At 37.6% G+C, this 23,367-nt stretch overlaps 1 protein-coding gene across 1 annotated transcript in view; it reads right to left on the bottom strand.

Moving 5' to 3' along the window:
- The window catches only part of MTUS1 (microtubule associated tumor suppressor 1), a 161,428-nt gene extending 146,396 nt beyond the window's left edge, over positions 1-15,032 (bottom strand). Inside the window, exons 1-2 of the mRNA XM_006893565.1 lie at positions 12,936-15,032; positions 7,356-7,551 (exon numbers count right to left, since the gene is read on the bottom strand). Of these exons, the coding sequence (XP_006893627.1) occupies positions 7,356-7,551; positions 12,936-15,032 (2,293 nt within the window). The remainder of the gene's footprint in view (positions 1-7,355; positions 7,552-12,935) is intronic.
- Positions 15,033-23,367: the final 8,335 nt, after the last annotated feature.

Here is a 23,367-nt window from a genome sequence, read left to right as displayed (position 1 = left end):
TTAAGGATGTACAACCTCAGAAATCCTCCAGGACAGTTCTGTTCTGTTCGACAGAGACACTGTGAGTCAAGAGCAACTCAACAGTGGGCTCTGGTTCACTTCTATCTTCCCTAATTCACTGAATGGCCCCACCTGTCTAATCACCAAATACGTTACCTGAGGAGACACTTTGGATTATTCACCAGCAACAAAGCTGGGCAGACACTGTTTCTTTAAAATATCTTGAATAATCACGTCCTACTTTCTTTCACTAAATACTGTATGGCTTACAAGTTTGTGTCTAGACAACTAGAACCAATCTGTCTGATTCTTCTAGGCTGATTTATCACTTTTCCCAACCAACTTTCTCATCCAGGCACACTGATCAAAGCCTCTATATTCCCCAAACACTATTGTCTTCCTTGTTGACAAGTCCATTCTGACTCTGAGCCACCCTACTGGCTTGACTAGAAATGTTCCACAGGGTCCTCAAGGCTGTAATTGCTACAGAGGCAAAGCGTCAAGTCTTTTCTCTGGCAGCGTCATTGGTGGTACCTCTCCTGACTCTAGCTCTTCACATGCTGGGACATGCCACTACCTTCTCTGTGTGGGAAACTCCTACGAGCACATTCCAAGGCCAGTTCAACTGTCACTTTTCTTCTCCAGACTTTTCAGGCTAGCCTAGTGTTGTTCCTTTTAAGACAAATGATATGTTTAAAACCTTGTGCTAGACACTGGAAAACAGAAAGATTACTAAGACCTGGCCTCAATTCTTACAACTGACAGTTTCATAGGAGATGGGTATGTTGGAAAATATCACAATACAGCACAGTTACTGCAGCATATCATAGAAGAAACAGTAATTCTGCTCAGATCTGAAGAAAGAAGTACCTGCTGGTGCTAATCACACTGCAGTGTCATGATTTGCTTACAGACTCTTACCCATCTTACTATCCAACTGGTAAGTCCTCCTTTAAGGAGGGCAAGTTTGCTTAATCATGTTTTTATTATCAAAATCTATCAGACCAAAAAAAAGAAATCAGATCATACAGAACAGAGCAAGTATTCACAGTATTACTTAAATGGTTAAGTCCAACCACATAGTAACACATGGAGCCTATTTTATGAGTCATTCTTTACAGCCATCTTTTCCAGAGATACTTGCTAAGTTAAAAGAATTGTGTGGGGTTCCCTCAAAATGATATGATAGTAAAGAAGAAAAGACATTCGTTGACCATGTGCCTCAAGTCTCTACATGGTCTGGCCTCATCTCCTACCTCCCAGCCTTATTCCAGACACACCGGGAATCTGTTTTTCCCTCAAACACATTACCCACTTCACTTGCAGAGAGTAATTTCCTCTGTCTGCTACGTTCTTCTACCATAGATCTGTTTTTGTTTTTTTCTCTCTACTCCTTCTTTGCAGGCTCAAATATTACATCGCAGTGAGGTTTTTATGAGTCTTGATTAAAAATTACTTCTTCTGATTTCCTCCCCCTCTCTTCAGTATTTGTCATGATCTTACATACTATATGTTGCATTTACTTATTTTTCTGGCTCTTCTGACTAGAATTTACGCTTTACAGCGTAAAAGTTTGGTTTGTTTACTGCTTCATTCCAAGTATCTAGTTCTCGGCATGGCAGATAGCTGATACTTGTTACATGAATAACTGAATGTGTTGGGTGACTGCATACAAATAAAGCACAAGGGAACTGTGGTGGTCTACTGGCAAGAAGGTGCACTGCAATCCCGAAGGTGCACAGTTTGAATCCATAAGATGCTCCTCTGGAAAAGGAGGGGCAATCCCCTCCTTTACCGGTCAGATCTGCTTTGACAGCACACATTTCCAGTCTCCACCAATGGTGGTGGTGGTATACTGCTGAGTCAGAACTGACCCACAGCTGAGCCTCTGAGTGTTCAGAGGCATAAAACACACAGGAGGAGAATGCCCATCTTTCTCTCCCTCAGCTGGTAGATTTGAACTGCATGCCTTCAGGGTCGCAGCACAGCTCTTTACTAACTTTGTAATCCTGAGTGAGTTTCTGAAATTTTCAAATGTGTAATTCCTCAGATGTACAGTGGGGATAATTACATTTCCACACCTTATAAAGTGTGAAAACAGAATGAGATTATGCATTTGAAGAGTTTAGAACAGTGTATATCATAAGCAGGCAAAACATGCCAATTATTTTCAGTATTTTCTCAAGAAAAAAATTTTATATGTCTCAGTTTTAAGTAGATAAAAATATGTTGTTGTTGTTGTTGTTGTTGAGTGCTGTTGAGTTAGAACTGACTCATAGCTGACCCTCCAGCAGATTTTCAGAGGCAGTTAGTGGCATGGGAGGAGACTTCCCATCCTTTTCTCATGTAGCTATAGAATTATTTATAAACAGGATATTAAAGTTAGTTTTTAGACTAATTTTTGGTGATAGTTTTTGGTTTTTAACAATTTTCATTAGTTTTAAATAAATGTTTTATGGGTTGTTGTGTTTTTTTTTGGTCACATCACATCTCACAGAATCTTACCCAAAAAAGGTTGAAAGGGTAGAAAAAGAAATTGGAAAAAAATCAAACACTCTTGAAAGCTAAATAAAAAAACAAAACAAAAAAAAAACCTTCCATAAATAACTGAGAAGACAATAACTCATCAAGAAAGAAATTATTAATGTAAGGCAAGTGATTAAAAGTTGTATTATTATATTAGTGGTTTTCAAAGAATTTATTTTCCATGATAAACTGAATTGAAATAAATGTTTATCCAGTGCAGGAGCATTTCAAATTCTTATTCAATCCATACTGCAACAATCATTAAGGCTATATGAACCTTTCAAACTATGTCCCAAGGTTGTCTTTAAATCTTAAACGAAAAATATCTCCTAGAATCATCTTTAAACCAAAATGGTCAGGCTTAGTAAGTTAACAAAGACTGATGTGTTTAAACGAGTCCTGTGCTATTTTAAAGAACCTTTGATATAGAATAAAATTGATAATAACATAAAATAGTATATGGGAATCTAATGGCACAGTGAACTTATGTTAATGGCGTAAGAACAATTCAGGTTGCAATTAGCTATACAACCTAAAAAATGTAATCAAAGTCACTGAATTGTACATATAGATGCATTAAATTGCTGTGTTTTGCTGTGTATATTTTCAACAACAAAATGTTTAAAAATTATCTTAAAAGGTAGGCTTACCTTTGTGAAATGTATTGATCTTTTTCTAGAAAAGATCTAAAGATTCATATCTTTCATGAGGTCTTTTTTTCTTTTTTTCTTTATGGTCACGTACCATAGAGTTGGATCTGACTGGCACAGTGGAGCACCTGGTGGATTTGAACCACACACACCTTCAGCATTGTAATGCAGCTTTTTTGCCACTAGGCCACCAGAGCCCCCTCCATAAGGTCTTTCTTTACCAAACTCGTTCTTGAACCATTTTCATTTCTCCAAAGTCTTAAAGTATTTAAAGGTCCTTTAGCACCCTATACATATACATCCCTTTGTGTAGCTTTCTGCTTATTGCATAAACACACATTTGCCCTCCTAGGTAAGTCCAAGAAGCCCTGGTTGTGCAGTGGTTAAGAGTTAACAGTTAATCAAAAGCTGACATCAAATCCACCAGATGCTCTACAGGATAAAGACAAGACAGCCTGTTCCATAAATACTGACAGCCTTAAAAAGCCTTTAGGCAGTTCTACTTCAGTCCTCTGGGATCATGGTGAATCAAAATCAACTCAGTGTAACAGCAAACAGTTTTGGAGTGTTTAGGTAGAATCAGGTTGGTCACTCAAAGGGCATCACATGCTTGCATGAAGAAACACATTCTGTCACCCAATTCCTGGTAAGAACCAGTACTGTCCCAGAAAGAGGGTGGTGAGTGCGTCTCTGAATCAATCACTCTGAAGAACTTAAAAGCCGTTATTTCTTTAGCAGTGCTGTAATTGTTATGTGCCATCAAGTCACTTGTGACTCATAGTGACCCTATCTATATACAGGAGCTCTAAATGCCGTTCTATCCTGTGCCAATCTAGCCATCTCAAACACACTCATTCCCATCACACCACTCACAGAATCGATCCATCTTCCTCTCTTGCGCCGTCCCTCCACTCTCCCAAACATGATGACCCTCTCCATGGACTAGTCCCTCCTTGCAACAGGCCGAAAGTATGTCAGACGAAGCTTCAGAATCCTTGACTCCAAGAAGCATTCAGTTTCACCCTCTCTAGTGAAGTACTGCTTTGCAAAACCCATGTAAAATCATTTACATAATGGTAAACTTACTAATTTAAAGCCAAAAACATGGGGGGGGGGAAGAAGTGTTAAATTTTCTAAAACATTTGGCTAAGCACAAAAATCTTCATTTTCATTTTCAAACCTCACAGCTTTACTAATAGTGTGTCTTTAAACTAAGGGCATGAGGATTAAGAGCCTGGAATCCAGAGTCCTAAGCCCTGCCTGGATCCCAGCCCTGCCACTCACTGCCCAGCTGCATAACCTTGGGAAAATGATTTACCTTCTTGTGACTATTCATCTATAAAAGGAAGAGAGAATTCTCATCGAGTTATTTTGAGGATTAAATGAGCTTACAGGTAAAATGTTAAGAACAGACTATTGCAATAATTATTACTAGAAATATTTTTCATCACTAACAACTTAAGTGATTATTTTAACATGCACACTAAAGAAGCAATCTGCTTTCATATTTCCTCCGTTTTCCTAATTTTAACAATAAAATAGAGACATTCAGGGTTTAACCACAATTCTTTCTCTTACATATTTTAAATCTTCAAGAAAATGACTATTTCATCTTTGGGTCTGATTTTCTACTTAAGTTCTTTGACAGGAATTATTGAAAACCTCAATTCTACTGAAATGTCCCTGCCCCTACCTTTTTCTAGAGTAACTTTGTCTAAGTACAGTGGATATCCATTGGTTTCCTTTTTCTAATACACAAACACTTCTTTGTACAGTAAACGACAACATTCTCTCGGTGATCTAAAGGCACACTGTTTGTGCTCCCTGATTTTCTGCTCTACTTTTAACTTGAGGGTGATTAAGTTTCCTTATATAACACCTCTTAATTTATTGTATGCTCTCAAGCAAGCCAACACACACACACACACAAATCAACAGGTAAATAAAGTTTAGTTTTTAATCCTGTTTGGCAGAGACTGGTAAAAGCTCAGTAACTTTCCCTTCATTATGACTAAATAGATGTGCTTTTTCTTTTGAAGGCATAACTTTATACAGTACACAAGTGCTTCACCATTCACTAAGTTCCTGGGTAGTGCAAATGGTTTGTACTTGACAGTTAATTTAAAAGTTTAAGGCTTTAACTTACCCAATGGCTCCATGGAAGAAAGGCCTGGTGATCTGTGTTCGTAAATATTTTAGCCCAGAAATCCTATAGAGCAGTTCTGCTGTGTAACGCACAGGACAGCTCCCTGAGTCCAAGCTGACTCTTCAGCAATGAGCTTTGTTTTATTTGCTTTTGATCACTCAAGAGAACTCACTAACTACATGAAAGAATTCTCTCTTTTAAAACATGCTAGGTGTTGGTCTGAGTTCCTAAAAGTATGTACACTTTCAGGTTTTATGGCATTCGAGCATCATGTGGCTCACAGAATTACACCAGTAGTAGTCATTACTCAGAAAATTAGGTAAACTCCAATTTTCCCCTAGGAAGACATGGGCTGCAAAAGCTGAAGGAACCTTAAGTTCAACTTTCCCATGACGTGAAGGCTGAAGCTCAGGGAGGGTAAATGACTTTGCCGAGGTAGCTCGCTGACTCCAGAAAAGACATCTAGGTAATAATTTATAGGACATCGGGCTCTTAACTACAACGCAGCTGAGCAGTAGTTCCAGCTCCACATGCCACTAAGCAGAAGGTGCTCCAATACCTAGTGAAATAAATTTAGAAGGGAGCACCCCACCAGCTGGCAAACACCAGGAGCTGTATCCGGAAGCAACAGGAAGAACTGGAGCTTGGCACTGACATGTCCAACCACCTTCCTGTCTAAATCCAAAATACAGATCACTGCATTTCCCAGTGATCTTGTCTTTCTATCTTCTGTCTTATTTTTCTCCCACTTGACGAATTCCTCTTTTACAACAAGCTCCAATAGGATGGAAAGAAAAATGCTTTGTAAATCCCTCTTCTTCTAACCAAAGAGTCTGCTTTCCAAAACCACATGACTGTGACACTAAGCCTGAATCTAAATAAACAATACTTTAAACACTTCTGTGTGTGATAAGCTTCTTACATGAGTGGTTTCACAACAGGTTTGAAAAATCAAAACCTAAAAATACTAAAGTGTAGACAGGTAAAGCTTTCCTTCAAGCTTTGGTTGATTTGTTAGTATCTGTAAAACATTCCCACACCTGGATAACACAGAACTCCACAGAACATTTCTCCCAAGAACATTCAATAGTAACCACTATTTTGATAAGGACACTTCTAAATCTACGTGACATGCCTGTAATTTGGTAGGCTGTAGCTGCTGAAATAAGTATTCCCTGCAGAGTCCTCTTCAGTTGGCTGAAATGGCTAACAGGATTTTAGCCCCTGTGAAATAGAGCTGACTTTTCCATTTCCTGTTGTAATTTGTAACAGAAAAATTTCTGTAAATTTACCAAATTTACTAAGACAGCAATTCCTGTAACTCTCAAATGTCTTAACTCTTAAATAACTTCATAATCACTGGTTCTAAAGCTTACACCAACATAAAAAAATGTTGTAGAAAAGTTTAACTTTTGGGCCATCTTCATACTTTGTCTATTTATAAGGCATCTTATAGCAAAATTCGAAGAAAGAAATGTAATTTCTTCATATATGATAAACATTTAGTTTATTAAATAAGAACTTAATAATTTATTAAAAAATCAAATGATTAATATTTATAATAATGGTCCATTGCATATTCACATATGCAACTTTCTGAACAGCTTCTAAGTTCATTTATACACATATAGATCTTTCTCCAACTAGGCTTCCAATGACCAAAGATTAAGATCCTTGTCTTCTATCTCTTTCTCTTTCAATGTGCAGGATACTGCACAGTGATCCATGAAAAGTGAAATGTGTGAGTGTTTGGGGGCAAGACCATTTATCTGTCTCTTACACGCGTAATTTTACTTTAAAGTAATACATCAGGTGCTAAAAGGTGACGCTGGGTACAACATAACTGAACATTGCCTGAGATGACTCTCAAAACTGTTGCTATGGTTTGAGCCCACTGTTGCAGCCACTGTATCAATCCATTTTTGAGGGTCTTCCTATTTTTTGCTAACCCTCTATTTGTACCAAACATGGTATCCTTTTCTAGGGACCAGTTCCTTTTAATAACAGCCAGAGGTGAACTCTTTTATTCTTACCGGAAGTAGATACACGCCTGATTCTCTGAGAACATAAAGCCCGTTCGGAACTGAGATTTCGACTGTCGTTGCTTCTCCTCAGACAGGAAACAGAAGGGCCTACTTTAGGTTTTGGACAAGGTGTTTTCCTCAAGCTAGAGGAGTCTGGTTTGGATATGTTCCTGCCCGAGGTAGCTGCAGTTTTTGATGCCGAGTCCTGCAAAAAACCCAACAACAAACCAATTGTTAAAACTTTAGTCCAGATCACACTTTCCCTAAACTGTTCCCTTACTAATAATAGCTGTGAGAAAAATTATTTCTAAATGTATATATCAGATAGGCTTAATTTCCATTTTTATGATGAAGACATGAAAACCCATTCACTCTCATTTGTTGAGAAAGTTCAATGAGCTTTTACCATCCAGCAGTGAAACATTTTTGTCTCTAAAATGACTAATTGCAGAAGGCAAATTCAACCTATAACTCATTCCATTCCCTACGAGTCTTCTCGGAAGCATCAAATCCTACTGCCTCTGTCTTTAGTTTTTCCAAGGAAGTTCTTTGTGGTTTTCCTTTTTTACCTGTGTGGTTATTACTCTCAGCACCTCTCCTCTGTCCCTTTAAATGCTAGCCATCCTGGAGATCCTATACTTAACCCTTATTTCTTTCTGTAGAATATATATATATTCCTAGATAAACATTTTAAACACCAGCTGTATACTGATGCACCCAAACTGACATTAGCCGTGTCTCCAGAGTTCCAAACATACATTTTAAAATGTTTTCTACAACCCTGGTCCTCTTCTTTCTAGTACTTTTACTTAACAACAGTAATAATAATCACACCATTGGCTTGTTTCATAAAATACATATCCTTTACTGTGTGAGATACCATTCTAAACACTTTTCATGTATCAATTTAATCTTCACAATATCCACTTGATACTGATATTTTTCTTATACTCTGTTTCATAGATGAGGAACAAGAAATCGTTTCTAATTCTGAACTAATTATGACTACCCATCTCTAAGTATATTTCTTTCCATAGTCACCTTAATACACTCAAGCACTCACTCTAAATAAAGACTGTTTCTAGAGGTCTCTTATCTCCTAAACACCTCTTTGATAGGATTCTCTCCTTTCTATCTGCTTTAGTACAGGTCTGAATTGTCCCTTGCTAGGATTATGGAAACATTCAACTTTCCTGCTTCAAGTCTTACCAACCTCCAGTTCACTTTCTGCACCCCAGGGTAAGATCTGTGAAGTTCCCATTGGATTGAGTGTCTTCCCTCTGCTTCAAGATAAAGTCACGTCCTTCCAAGGCACACCAAGCTCTTCTGGACAGGGCACACTCTTCAGCTTATTGTGTGCTCCTTCTGGTTCTGCACCTCCGGTTCTATTAGACTTACCACCTGGACTCCCTGAGTAGAGTGAGACTATCATCTCATGTGTTTTCGTCTCTGAGCATTATTCCTGCTACTGAGAACACACCCTTCCACGTCACACTTGCCTTCAAGTTATGGACAGTGACTAAGATGACACTTCCCCTAGAAACCTTCTTTGACAAGCTTCCTTGCTTCCATTGACCTTATGCAGACCCCTTCTTTGGCACAGACTTCTATGGATACTCTCAACTCTATACTTATTATTCCCTATCAGTTTGCTCCGTAATATTATCCATTGTTCTAAGGCACTAGGTATGTACAGGCTTGTTTTCTTTTTTTTTTTCTTCTTCTTCTTCTCTATACCACAGCAATAATCACTATCTCTCGTATACAGCAGGTACTCAATAAATTAAAAGTTCATATTCTACATATAGGAATCCATGGGGGATAGAAATGGAATTCTGGTAGCATAGTCCATAATGAGCTGTTCCTAAGCCAAAGCCACAAATAACCAATAATTCCAACAGCAACTCTAAGAAAGCTGAGCAATCTCCTTCTGTTATTATTCTCAACCTTGGGAACCCAATGAAGGTTTGTTATGAATTGGAGGGAACTCAACAGCATGGAGATTGAATTCCTCTAGTTGGGTGGTTTGAATTCTTAACATGTTAATCTGCTAATCAATAGCTTGGGACTGCATTCAAGAAGGGCTTTAAAAGAAAGTTCTGCTATGACCATTGGTGTACAAGTCTCTGTACCTCATTGTTCTTTTTCTCAGGGTATATTTCAAGCAGTGGAATAGCTGGGTCATATGGAATTTCTATGTTCTTTTAAAGAAAATGCCAAACTGCCTTCCAGAGTGGTTGTATCATTTACAAACCCACCAACAATGTATAAGCATTCCTATCTCTCCACATCCTTTCCAACATTTATTACTTGCTGCTTTACCACTGCCACTGGGTAAGATGGTTATCTTACTGTGGTTTTGCTTTGCAGATCTCTTATTGCCAAAGATTTGGTGCATTTCTTCATAGCAAGAACATGGAAACAGCCTGAATGTCCAACCACAATGTAATGGCTTGAGAAATTATGGTACAGTCAACAATTAATACTATGCAGCATGCAGGAGCAATGATATTGTAAATTACTACCTAGTATAGGAGGGACTGGAGAGCATTATGCTAAGTGAACTAACTCAGTCTCGTAAGGACAAATACTGTATAAGATCATTATTGAAGAATAAGTACAAGGATTGGGAGGGGGTGCTTAATCATGGGGTCACATAATTTGATGGGGGGAGGCCATGGGAGGGTAAATGAAAGGGAAAAGATCTAGTGTGAAAACCAATGTATACAAACTTCATGAACTTTATCCATAAACCAGTATTAAATAATAAAAAAAAGAGTAAAAAATGAAAAGGCCTAGTGTGTTATTTGCAAAAAAGAATCTCTGAAAAATCCTACAGGGCAACTGTAATCTGACACACATGAGGTCATCATGAGTCAGAACTGACTTGATAACAACTTAAAACAGAAGCCTGAGCCTTATTCACAAGTTACAAGACTGTAAACCATAATTTGTGTTCCCATCTACATAAGGAGACATTATTTTGCCCAAAGTAACTTAGATGGTGAATGATGGAGCTAATATTTGAAACCAAATCTAACTCCCGAAACTCACACTCTAACCCTCTATGCTGCACCTTTCTCTCTTGTACTCTTCTTTGTATAGTAATGAGGAGATAATTTGAGAGAAATGAAAGCTCCAGGCTGACAAACCAGTTTATAGAACTGCCTAACATACAATCTCCAACAGAGAGTCTCTGTAATGAGAACTTACATTCAATCACTTGTATTAATCTAGAATTTTATTCTTTCTCTCAAATGGAAAACTTTCTGAAGATTCAGATAAACTTTGACGACTAAGGTACTGTGAGATTATAGGTAGTTTAAGGATTCAACAAGTTAAATAGTTCTCATTTAGCCCCAAACAAAACACACAGGTTATTAACAACCCTCCAAACTGTCTCATCAGAAGTCCAGAGCAAGTTCAGAGTCTGGGTACTGCGGAGGAGCCCCGGTAGTTGAGTGGGTAAAGAATTACTAAATAAAAGGTTGATGGCTCAAATTCACTAATCATTCTATAGGATAAAGATGAGATAATGTATTCCCATAAAGATTTACAGCCCTGAAGACGCTGCATGGTATCAATGGGTGCTTGAAACATAACCATTGAGAAGAATGAGCTTTGAGACCAGTTTGACAGGGAAAAAAAGGTCAATACTGTGAAAATGTGGGCAGGATTTACAATATGCTTCATGTTTAACTATGAAAACTAACCGCAAAGTCCCATGAAAAATGTTTCTCCTACAAAATAAATTTGGAAACACTCAATGGAATAATTTTAACATCTTACTTCAATGCCACATTATGAACCTGAAAAACGGACTTTCTGCACATTGGGGAATATGATTAATCTTTCTCAATGTACAAATCAGAGAAAGCGTCAAATTCAAACTTATATAATAAATTTGTACTCAGAAAAATACTTAAAAAACTTTATACTAGGGTCTTTTTCCAGCCTGCAGCAGAAAATTATTACACAATATAACTCTTCTGTGCATCTACTCTCTCATTGCTGTCCAGTCAAAACCAATGCACAGATATATCTCCAGTGGGTTTTCAAAGTCAGTAAATTCCGCAAGAGCTGGCCCATCTTTCTTAGGATATGGCTGGTCTATTTGAATCACCAGACAAGGTTGGCCTTTGAATTAGCTACACAACTCCCTATGGAGTAGGAACAGACATCGTGTTGTTATGTAATCTGTCAACTACAAACTAATGTTGATAAGAACCACCAGATGCCAACCAATTTAAAACAACATAAGCAAAATGACATTCATACGGCCAAGAGAACTTATAAACAAGTCTGTGCTCTGGAATAAAGTATAACAGTACAAATCAAAACATCTCTAAACTGGCACAGCTCAAAAATATCAAGTTTTTCTTAAACTCATAAAAAAATGCTGGCAATTCTCTCTTTTATGTACCTGAGTGCACATTAGATGTGCACATGGTGTTCTACACAGCCCTTTCACACCTTGCCATACTCACTTGTGATGTTACTGTGAGACATGTGCCCTCCAGGAGACTGGCAGCCTCACATCTGTCTTCCTATCCTGCTGTCACCAGGCTCCATGTCTGGCTCCCAGGCCAGGTGCCCAAGAAAAGCCCGTGTGAGGCTAAAAATACACGTAAGTGTCCACTGCCAAAAATAAGGTTGAGGACAAGTACACACAGCCCCCAAAATGGCCCATCGCCCCAAAAATGGCCCATCATATGTTTTTAGAACTCTGAGAACTAGTCCCTTTCTGTTGTCAAAATAATAAGCATTTGAAAAGAAAAATAATATTTGTGGTCTTGCATTAAATAATCTTCATTATTACTCAACTATTTTATAGGTACTATGAAATGCATATAGGTACTATTTACTGCACTTTCACTGTTCATGAATAAAACAGATTGTTTATATATCAGAAATCAATATACTACAGCTGCAGTTAGATCCTAACATTTCATTAACCTAATCCTTTCACCTCTGTAGTGCAAAAGGCTACTAGCCCAAAATAACACTGGCTGGTCAGTAGCGGGGAGGAAAAAAAGAAACAACAACAAAAAAAACCCCAAAAAACAAAACCACAGGAATAATCCTGTTCACAAGACAGAACTCCACTTCCCATGCCAGCCCACCTTCCCCAACAAGACACCAGCAACTATTTTTAAGCTGATTCTGTTTACCAGCATTATTTCTTAAATATCATTTCTTATATTTTAAAGTATATAAAACAAATACCTTTTTATTTCTGTAAGTAGAAAATAGATTTTAATCAGCAATTATACTTTATATCTGGACTAAAATATTGAAATAACTAGTTCTATTAGCACAGTATCAAAAGGAACATTGGTGCTTTATACACAATATTGAATACAAGGATTTTTCCATATTCAGGTTTTGAGTAGTGTGACCTTGTATACTTTTATATGTTCTAATTGTCAACATCAAGAATCATTGAATAAAATGTTATTATCTGAAATAAATCTGTACATTTAGTTCTGCAATATTTTTCATTACCAATCAGTAACTGATTGATAAAAGAACTCTGTTTTTCCCACTTATTCTCCCACTATACTCCAAAGCAGGTAAAAATATACTTACCAAAAAGAGTGAACTATATTCAAAGGTGTCATTCTGAAGTTCTCCTTTTAGCTTCTGTTTTTCCATAGCTGCTCCATTTCCTTTTTCATCATTTTTTACAGGGCTAATCTGATCGATGTTGCAGGCATATGTCATTCCCAAGCAAGCTGTGCTTTCCATTTCAACTGGGAGCATGTCTTTGATCTTCTGGAAAAATGTAGCAATGGACGAAGCCTCACTTGCTAAATTAGGAGAACTTGCTTTGTCAACATCTTCCTGATTCGATTTCATGGGAGATGTTGTTCTTGGAATCCTGTGTGAAGCATTTTTAGAATGAGTTGCAACATGCATAGCCTGGTTAGTAATGAGTTTATTAAGTTGCTGCTTGTGCGTCTTGTTAATTAGGATTTCTGCTTTTGTGTCTGCATTCAAGCTGGATCTTGGTGTTTTGCTCAAAGCAGTCAACTGTCTTGAGGCAGATACTGATGCGGGTGAGGAGACACTTAACAGCTGGGATCGCACTGTGATCTTCGATAGAGCAGGGTCTTTGGACGGTAGCACTGGTCTAGACATAACTTTTGCTTTAACATTTTTGAAGTTTGGTCTTGGGTAACTTATAATTTCTGTTTTTCTAACTTTGCTGCCTACAGAGGCATTAGTTTTGGTTGTTGATTTTCCTAAACTAGTTTTACACATATTTACAGATGCTTCCTTCACATTTAATAAATTTCTAAGATCTTGATTACTCTTCTCCACTTTAATACATTTCTCTGTTGGTCCAACAGGTGAAATAGAAGAAGTTTTACTTGTGGATTCTAGGATGGGTGTTGACGTGCAAATGGTGTGGTTTGCACTAATGGATATATCATTTTTATTCCAAGATAGTTCAAATGTTGAAGTTTCCTTTTGTTCTGGTGGGCTATTTTGTATCAATTCAAAGGTGCCATTTTGGGTTCCCAAATGCTTTTCACTGGGAACAACTTGTGTGTCTTCAGTCACTGTGACTTTATGCTCTGGGGTCAGTACTTGGACTTCACTGTTAACAAATGTTGGCACTAGCAAAGGGCATTCATCATCTATAAGACAATTGGACACTGTTTCTCTTAGATTTTGGACTATTTCCCTTTGCCCATATGAGCTCTGTGAATGTGTCTCACTATTTGGTTCATCTTTTGATAAACAAAAGAACTCTTGTAATACAGACCCATTGGGAACATCCATGCCATCAGAAACTGGTGCTGGGGCTTGTATCTCTTGTTCTCCAACTAGTCTTTGCTGGGACCCATGTGTGTACTCACTGGTGACTTTTCCTGAAGAATACTGACACTGATTTTTAATATCTGGAACAAAAGCATCAGTTTGCATCACCACATCAGGAAATACTGCGAAACTTTTATTTGGGGCTTCAGATGGTGTTGCTAGAGAATTTTTAAAACTTTCTTGATCATAACTCTTTTCTCTCACGTTTGTCGTATCAGAATGAGAAGACGATAAAGCAGAGCATGATACAGATGCACTTTCACCTCTCTGGTCAGTTGGTGGAAGACTTTCAGTGGTATGAAAAGATAGACTCTTATCAATCGTATGATGTATTACAAAGGTGCAATTAATATTATCCTCATTCATGTCAAATGTCTGGTTTCGTTCCAAGGCATTAGGATGGCCTGGAGAGTTAAAATGATCATTAGGCTTCCACACAAAAGGCAGCAATGGCTCAACACTCTGGTCCTGAGCTTCTACCATTGAATGACAATTATCATGCAGGGAATCAGTGTTCTCCGTATTTAAAACACATGCAGAAGCGGAAGGCTGACACATGAAATCTTTGTGCTGATCTAACATCCTCGTACTAACCAAATCATCCGCAGACTGTTGGTGATCAAGTACCTCGACACACTGATTTAGAGAAATATTTTCACCAGTGTGCATAGTAGGGCTGGTTTCACAATCAACCACCATGTCATCGGTGTTGTCAGAATTCCAATTCATATGACTAGCTGAAGAATTTTGTGGAGGGTGTGATTTGGGGCTGTGCTGATATGTGTTTGCATTTTTATCCGTAATAAATAAGGACTGTAATTCCTTTTCTGTCTTGCCATCTGAATTATCATCATTCATCCTGGATATTAACTTTAAACTGCTGTCATTTTATTTCTTCTTCAAGTTCTCTCAAATCAGAGACAAAGCAAAAGTGTCTCTTCAGTTTTTCAGCACACTTAAAACTTGGTTGTTAGAAGTTGAAATGATTTCTTGTTGCTCCCTGGAAGAAATAAAATATTTTTCCTAAGTAAATATTAGAAAACTTAACAGATCTCACTTTCACTAATTGCAACTACTTTATCTTCAAATTCATAACCTAAACTATTAGGTAATTAAGATCTCATTAGCTGGGTTTCATTAGATCATCATCTTTTTTCATACTCTCTCACTGGGGGAACAGGCACCTAAAGACAAACACACACATTACTCCAACGATCCCATGCTTCCCATTCCCAAGCACTTGGCAACAGATTTTCCTTCTTGTTAGTTGACAAAGGGAGCATCTGAAGTTTGGGATTTTTTGTTTGTTTATTTCTTGGGTTTTGGGTTTTGTTTTTTTTTTTTTTTTCAACACTGAAAATATATTTATAGACCACTGAAAGTCACACTTAAAATTTTTTTAAACATAAAATCTTTCAAATGCAAACTTTTTTCAATACTTTTTTTTTTTAGCATATTGATCTTAAGAAATGTCCAATGATCAAGCCAGGGCTTCAAATAAATCATACAGTTCTATGTTCATTTGAACTGACCTTCTAATTCTAGTACTTGTGTCAAAGGGATATTACAGTTCTGTTACGAAGAAATAAAATATTCATGAGGTACGAACTGGTACTCTATGGCTTATATATTTCAAAATTAAAAGTAGATCTTACACCCCTATTTGATAATCTTTGTATTCAAACTTTTCTGACCTGAAACCAATGAAAAGAATACAAATCATGAAAGAATTGAAGATATAAGTATCTTCACTAGCAGTGCTCTGGGTGTTTCAGGCTGTGCATCCTGAAACCAGCCTCTACACTGGGGAAGGGCGAAAAGCTTCAATTAAACATAGTAAACCTATTAGCATATGAGCACTCTTGCTCACTCCTCTCTCTCTGGCACACACACTCAGAGAGAGAGTCTCAATCCTAAAAGGTGTGCAATATTTATACTTCTGCAAAGTATCAATTAATCAACTTTAAAGAACAAAACACAATTCTTCAAGTGTCACTGAAACATTTAAGTAAATATTGTCTAGCATGTAAATAAAAGATTTTATGAAATACAATACTGTCAATCTTTTTAAATAAAATATGCTTAAACTAAATGTTCAATAAGTACATTTATTCATTTTGAGCTGATGTGCATGGGGTATAATTTCTGTTTAAGCACCTGCTTTTACAAAGACTCATTTAAATGAGAAGAGAACCTAATATAAGCAGATGTGAGCAAGACAAATGCACAAACCCAGTGTGTGTCAGTTCAGACCTATGGCAATCCCCCATGCTACAGAGGAGCACCATAGGGTTTTCTCAGCTATCTTTAGAGAAGCAGATTGCAAGGTCTTTGTAGCACCACTGAGTAGGCTCCTCTGTCAGTCTTTAGGGTAGTAGTTGAGTGCAAATCATCTTCAGCCCCTATGAACCCTTAAAATGAACAAGGAGCACTGTGAACATAAGCACGTACTGTAAGTCATAGAAGTCATATGTCTTTATGAAAAAGTAATCAGACACAGCTGATAGCACTTTACCAGCTAAGCTCCTTCTTTTCTTCTCCCCCCACCCCTTTCTTTACAGGACAAAGTGGAAACACAGTCTCATACAAGAAAATTTAAAAAAAGATTACAGTATGTAAGTTGGTCACACAATATTTTTAAAGTTCACTTAAGTAAATTAAACCAAGAGCTCCATTTCATTTAGTGCTTAGTTTCCAGTCTTTCTCTTTTACAGGTTATAACAAATACTGTTGCGATCTTTTACTATCTCTGAATATTTCCTTGTTGTTGTGTACATCAAGATGGAACCAGCCCAGAGCTGACCCTCCAGCAAGTTTTCAGAGGCAGTTAATCACATGAGAGATTGCCCATTCCTTAGGGTGGGAAAATATTCTCAAAGTCTTATTAGCCATGAAAAAGCACAGGAAAATTAAGGATCTTGATAGTTTGCTGAATTGCTAAGTAGGAAAAGAAATGGGCCAGATTTTTTTCCCCACTTACATATTTATTAATATTTATATCATAGATGGCCTGAGTTTTGCTTTTGAAGTTATGTATTTGGTTTAACATGTAACTTTTTACATGTAGCATCATGTAATAACTGTAATGATTCTACTAATAATAATTGTGATTATAAAATTCCATAAACATAAAGGTTAAATATTTTAAAGCTACAAGTCTTTAACTCACAAAGTCATTTTCATAGAATAGGAGAACAAAGAACTATCAACTTTTCTCTGTGTGTGTGTGTGTGTATGTGTGAAATCACAAATGAAAAAAATAATTAGTCACTGAACATTTTTTAATACTTTTATGGATAAGAGTAAGGAACTCCAGTGGCACAGTGGTTAAAGTTGTCAGCTGCTAATTGACAGATCATTCAAATCCAACCAACTAACTGCCCAATGGTAGAACTCTGCTTCAATAAAGATTCCAGCCTTAGAAACCTCATGGGACATTTCTCTCTCCTATAACGTTACTTTGCACATCAAATTGATGAATAACAATGTGGTGGTTGTTGCTGCGAGGTGTAATTGATTCAAGCAGGATTCATTAGTGACCGTATGAGAAATAGACTATGCCACAAACAGCAATGGACTTAAGGTTTCCGATCTTATGACAATAAAGGATTTGGAAGGTATAGAGATTTGGATAGCAAAAAAGTTCTACAGTTAAGTCTGTCATTATCATTTCACCATGCAGCAAAGAAAACAAAAAGGCACTATCATCATAAAGAAAAAGCAGTCTCATTGTGTCAAGTCACAAGTGACTCATAGCTCATCCTCCAGCGGGTTCTGAAAGGGAGTAAATCACATGGGAGGAGATTATACATCCTTTCTCCTGTGGAGCAGTTGCCAGACCTTGGGTTGGTAGCTTAATTCCCGACCCTTAAGGTCACCACACCTCCTAAAAATAAAGTTATTGTGGTTATGTACCATAGAGCTGTAGAATAAGAACTGACTCATAACTGGAGGGTGTTCAGAGGCAGTAAACTGAATGGGAGGGGATTTCTAATCTTTCTCCCACAGAGGAGTAGATAAAAGTAGTAGACAGGAAAAACTGGCCAGTGTTCCTTTTTCAATTATATCAAAGACGGGAAAAGTTGCAACTTTAGTTTTCAGAAATTTCATTCTTCCTTATGGCGGCATGGTAGGTACAGAGTTGTGTGCTTACAAAAAAAGCTGATATGGTTCAAATCCATGGGAGATTGCCCTTCTTTCTGGGAAGTCTCCTGTGCAGTGGGCAATTTCTTGTGCAATGTTAAGCCTCTGAAAACCCACTGGAGGGTCATCTGTGAGGCAGTTCCAACTAGATGAAAATGAAGTATGTTTTCTTAAGAACAGGACCTAAATTTCTACGACTTGGCTCATTAAGCCTTTTTCCTACGTTGTGTGGTGTGTGCAGTCAGAACCAGCGCATAGCGGACCCTCCAGTGGGTTTTCAGAGGCCATGCACCTGTGAGTTTTGGTGGCTTAGTGGTGAGGAATGAGGGTTCAAATCCACCACCTGCTCCACGGGATAAAGATGGGTCATTTCTTCCCTTATGATTTACTGCCTCTGAAAATCCACTGAAGGGTCAGCTATGGGTCACTTCCAACCTGGGAGTACACAACAACAACAACAACAAAATTTTAAAACTAGTCAGCATGAAGTAGAAATGAGCAATAATAAGAACCACTACAAGTTTTCATTGACACTAGTTGAAAAACTTTTTCATATCTTTAGAAAAGTATTTTCTAAATCTAGGTTAAGAAGACTGCTTTCTTGCTCTTCAAAGATAAAAATTATTTATTAAAATTATTGTCCTACAATTGCATTTGTTATCATTAATCATAAATTACCACTAATTAATGATAATAATCATTAATTATTATCAAAGCTGAAAGATATTCTGGAGAATCAATTCTAACCTCCTTGTTTTACAAATTCTGAGAAATATCTGCATGACTTGACCTAAGTAGTTATTAGCAGTACATTATAACTAGGTATATTATAACTCACTCTTATTTCATCAACTAAAAGCAAATTTAATAGAGGCAGGAGGCATAATTTATATACATATTACTGGCATATACGGCTTTGCCCAGTAATTTCAAAATTTCATTTGCCTAAACTCTCTCCACCAAATGATAATTATAAAATAAAGAATATATTTTGGAATGTCACACATGAAAAGGAGTTTCATTATTTTGTAGCCATACAAAACTTTTCATTTTACTCATTTATTTCAATATTGTGCAAACCAGTCTTTACAATAAGAATATAAATACAGTTATAATTTAGAGCTTCTACATTTAAAATTTGTCAATCTTCTTAAAAGTTTTTAAAGATTAAAAAAAAGTTTTTAAAGATTCACAAACCAAAACTAAACAATTCACTCTACTCTCTCCGAAATAGAACCTGATTTTCATCTTGCTTAAAACAAATAGGAGAGATTTGCACAACTGCTAAGCTACAAATTTTGTTTTATTTCATTAAATATTTCTCATAAAATTATGTGTTGCCAAGAGATACTTTAGAACCCCATTTCCTAATAATTCAAAGTCGCTAACAAGGCTACCTTTTAAGCCTCAGTATGTACAGGTATAAATATAGATATGTATTTTATAATTTGGGTGAAAATCCTTAAATTAGTTCCTACAACTTAGATTTAAACAAACTCAATAATCTACTCAACTGCTACATTTAGTACATCCTGTCTTGGAACAAAGTCCAAGATACTCTTTCCTCACACCCTCCTCTTCACCCCCTTAAGAATACTGCTATGCATGTGAGAGCTGGACAATGAATAAGGAGAAGAATCCATGCCTTCAAGTTGTGGTGTTTGAGAAGAATGCTGAATATCCCCTGGACTGCCAAAAGAGCAAATAAAATGTGTAGAGAATACGCAGCCAGAATGTTCCTCGAATGTAAGGATAGCGAAGCTTTGCCTCATGTACTCTGGACATGTTGTTCTAAGTGACACTACTTGGAGAGCGCTATCATGCTTGAAAAAGTATAAAGAAGGTTCGTGAAAGAGAAGACGACTCTCAACAAGAAGGACTAAACAGTGTCTATATCTATGGGCTCAAGTGTTTGGGGGGTAAAAATTGCCCAGGATGGGAGAAAGTTCAGTTCTATTGTTCAGAGGGTTAACAGCACTTACCAACAAACAATATGATTTCCAGTAAGTTAGTTAACCTTGGGAGAAATACCTGCAGTTCATTTAATGGATATGAAGATGCAAGCCTATGGAAGTGAGGCAACATAAAAATAATTAATTTCAGAAACCAGTACTTATTTGAAACTCTATCCTTCAACATTTCTGTGCATCCTAAATATCAATGTATCAGTGAGTCAGACTGATTCTTAAAAGGCAGACTGATTTCATATTGATGGGTTAAGTCTGAGAATTGTTCATTTCTATCCTGATCTATTTTGAAGTAACTTCTGAGTGCTAGGCCCCCTTTGGATGAAGTAGCAAGAATGCTACAAAGTGGAGAAAAAGGACACTTGTCTAGCCAAACAGATCAACAAAATTAGTAGACTGTCAGAGCCAGCTGACTTGACAGCCAGTCATACATTTTATTATTTTAACAAGGAGTAGATGTTCCTTCTGTTGAGTCTTTACATTATGCTTTTGAACTTCCCTCTCAGTCAGTCAGTACTCCTTCTATAAAAAATAAAGGAAAATTTCTATACTTATGGCATGTTGCTTCTATTCCACTTCTATTGGATTTTGCAAATGAAAGAATTAAATGGGCTGGCTCAGGCAGGCTCAGCTTGTCTCTTATCAATGAGCTGCCCACCTAGCCAGGAATAGAAGGAGGTGAGTGAGACATTCACCTTAGGTGCTAACCTTAAAATGGGATCCGTAACAATGCCCTGGACAGTAAAGTGCTCAGCTTCCAAGATCTGAGTTCACCTAAAGGTTACTTCTAAAAGATTGGCTATTGGATCTGTCAAAAGAAACCCTCTGGAGCACAGCTCACCATGAGTCAGAATCAAACTCCACAGCAAATGGGTGAAACACACAGCCTGCTGATATAAAAAGGGGGAAAGCACCAGTCTTTATTTAAATGATTGTATTTTGGAGCTCTGGTGGCTTAGTGGCAAGAAATTGCACTGCAATCCCAGAGGTGCACGGTTCAAATCCACCAGATGCTCTGCCAGGAAAAGGAGGGACAATCTCCTCCTGTACCAGTCAGATCCGATTTGACAGTACACACACACACACACACACACACACTCTAATAAAATAATAATTTAAAAAATGATTGTATTTTATTCATTCTGGATTTTTTCTCATTAACTTCAAATTTTTTTTAATGTATTAAATTTCATCTTGATCACTGAGATAATTTTGGGGGCTTTGTTTTTGCCAACCTTTCATTTTCTTGCCTGGCCCTGCTTCCTACAGGAGGGGAGCAGGAGCTGCACTGTTTCCCTTGAGTGGGCTCTGCTGTCAGAGCCAGGCCTTGTGGGAATGGAGTAGGACATGGGAGGATGGGGCAAGACCTCCCCAGATTCCACCCTGCAGTGACCAGATGCTTCCGACGCAACTCTATTCCTGAAGACAACTTTCATCTGCAGTGAAATGACAGTTTGCCTCCCATCCACCTTTCTCTTAATTCTCAAATGGTTCACAGAGAGAAGACAGAAGTAATATTCAAAATAATTAACACCTATGCATATTTCACAGTTCAAATCCACCAGATTCCCCATAGGAGAATAATGGGCAATCTCCTCCTGTGCGATTTACAGCCTTGATAAATCTGAGGGAGGGTCATCTATGAGTTTGTTTCGACTAAAAGGCACTTAACAACAATATATTTATTTAGTGAATATGTGAATAAATGAGCAATGTAAATGAAACAAAAGAAATATTACCATTTAATATTCAGGGTTTGCTAGCCACAGAACTAGGAAGAGGGTTCAAGGAATTACCCAGAAAGTACATGGGGCTCTGGGAGTGCTATTTAGAAAACATTTCAGAAGAATATCCACACCATGATGACGACGACATCAGCCATTCTGAATAGTAATCATGACAAAGAGATACTATTTAACTTTACACCTTCAAACTACTGGAGGAAAAATTGAGACATCAAGGATGGAGGGAAATACTTGGTGTTAAAATATACCTGTAGTAATGAGGCTTCTTGCATGACCAAGAAGCAGCTTTTTGGCTCAAGGCACAGACAGATGTTTTTTCACATTAACAATACGAAGCTTACATTTTACTCTCCAGTTCATGTTTTCAATTGGAATGCTAGGTTTTGAAAGGCACAGGCTGCTTTAAACCTAAGACAATAAAACCTTCTTTTGATCTTAGTATGGAAATCTCAGCTCCTGGCAGCTTTGTGCATAGGTGTCTACTTCCTAAGAAAGAGCACTTCTTATGTCCACAGTGTCAAGAAAACAAAGACTGAGCTGCATTTCTAAAGCAAAACCATCTCGGGGCCTGGCGCAAGCCAGGAGTCTCCGTGTATGGGTCACTCATCTAGACCTTACACTATCCTTGGCATGTGTGTGCAAGCAGCAGTCTGGGAAGTCAGACACAGCTAGGACAAAAGCGTGAGTACAGAGAAGAGAGTCTTTTAGACACCTGTAGACAAAATATGCTTTATTGTTTTAAAAAAGAAAGCAATATAAATGATTTCTGTGTGCCCTCCAAAAACTACAGGGCTTCTAGCTTTAATTGTTCTAACAGCCTTGTCCTTGAATGGTGTGGTTTGCATGTGACTATAAATCAAGCCAGCAGTCTTTACCCACTTAGCAGTACCACGTAAGAAAAGTTTTGCAATCTGCTTTCATAAAAGTTACAGCTAAGAAAATCCGATGGAGCTCAGTTTTGCTCTGTAATACACGGGTTACTGCTGAGCTCAACAATTAAAGGTTTGTTTTCAGGAGCCAGGGAGGGGAAGGGATGTTAAAAAATGGTACCAGATTTGAAAACAAACAAAACCACAAAACAAATAAAAACACATAAACAAACAGGGGCGGGGGTGGGGGGGAGCGATATTCCCTACTGCTCCACAGAAGAAAAATGGACAATATAGGGTCAACTGTGAGTCAGTTTCAACTCTAAGGTAAACAAGATCTGGTTTGACCCAGCAATTCCACTACCGGGAATATACCCTGAAGAGACCATAACTGACACCCAAGCAGATATATGCACACCCATGTTTATTGCAGCTTTGTTCACAATAGCAAGGAGTTGGAAACAACCTA

Source organism: Elephantulus edwardii, unplaced genomic scaffold, assembly GCF_000299155.1.
Source record: "Elephantulus edwardii isolate Elephantulus edwardi_28Jun2011 unplaced genomic scaffold, EleEdw1.0 scaffold00128, whole genome shotgun sequence".
Lineage (NCBI taxonomy): Eukaryota > Metazoa > Chordata > Mammalia > Macroscelidea > Macroscelididae > Elephantulus > Elephantulus edwardii.
The sequence above is the reverse complement of the archived record's forward strand: the minus strand, read 5'-3'. Positions and strand labels throughout refer to the sequence as shown.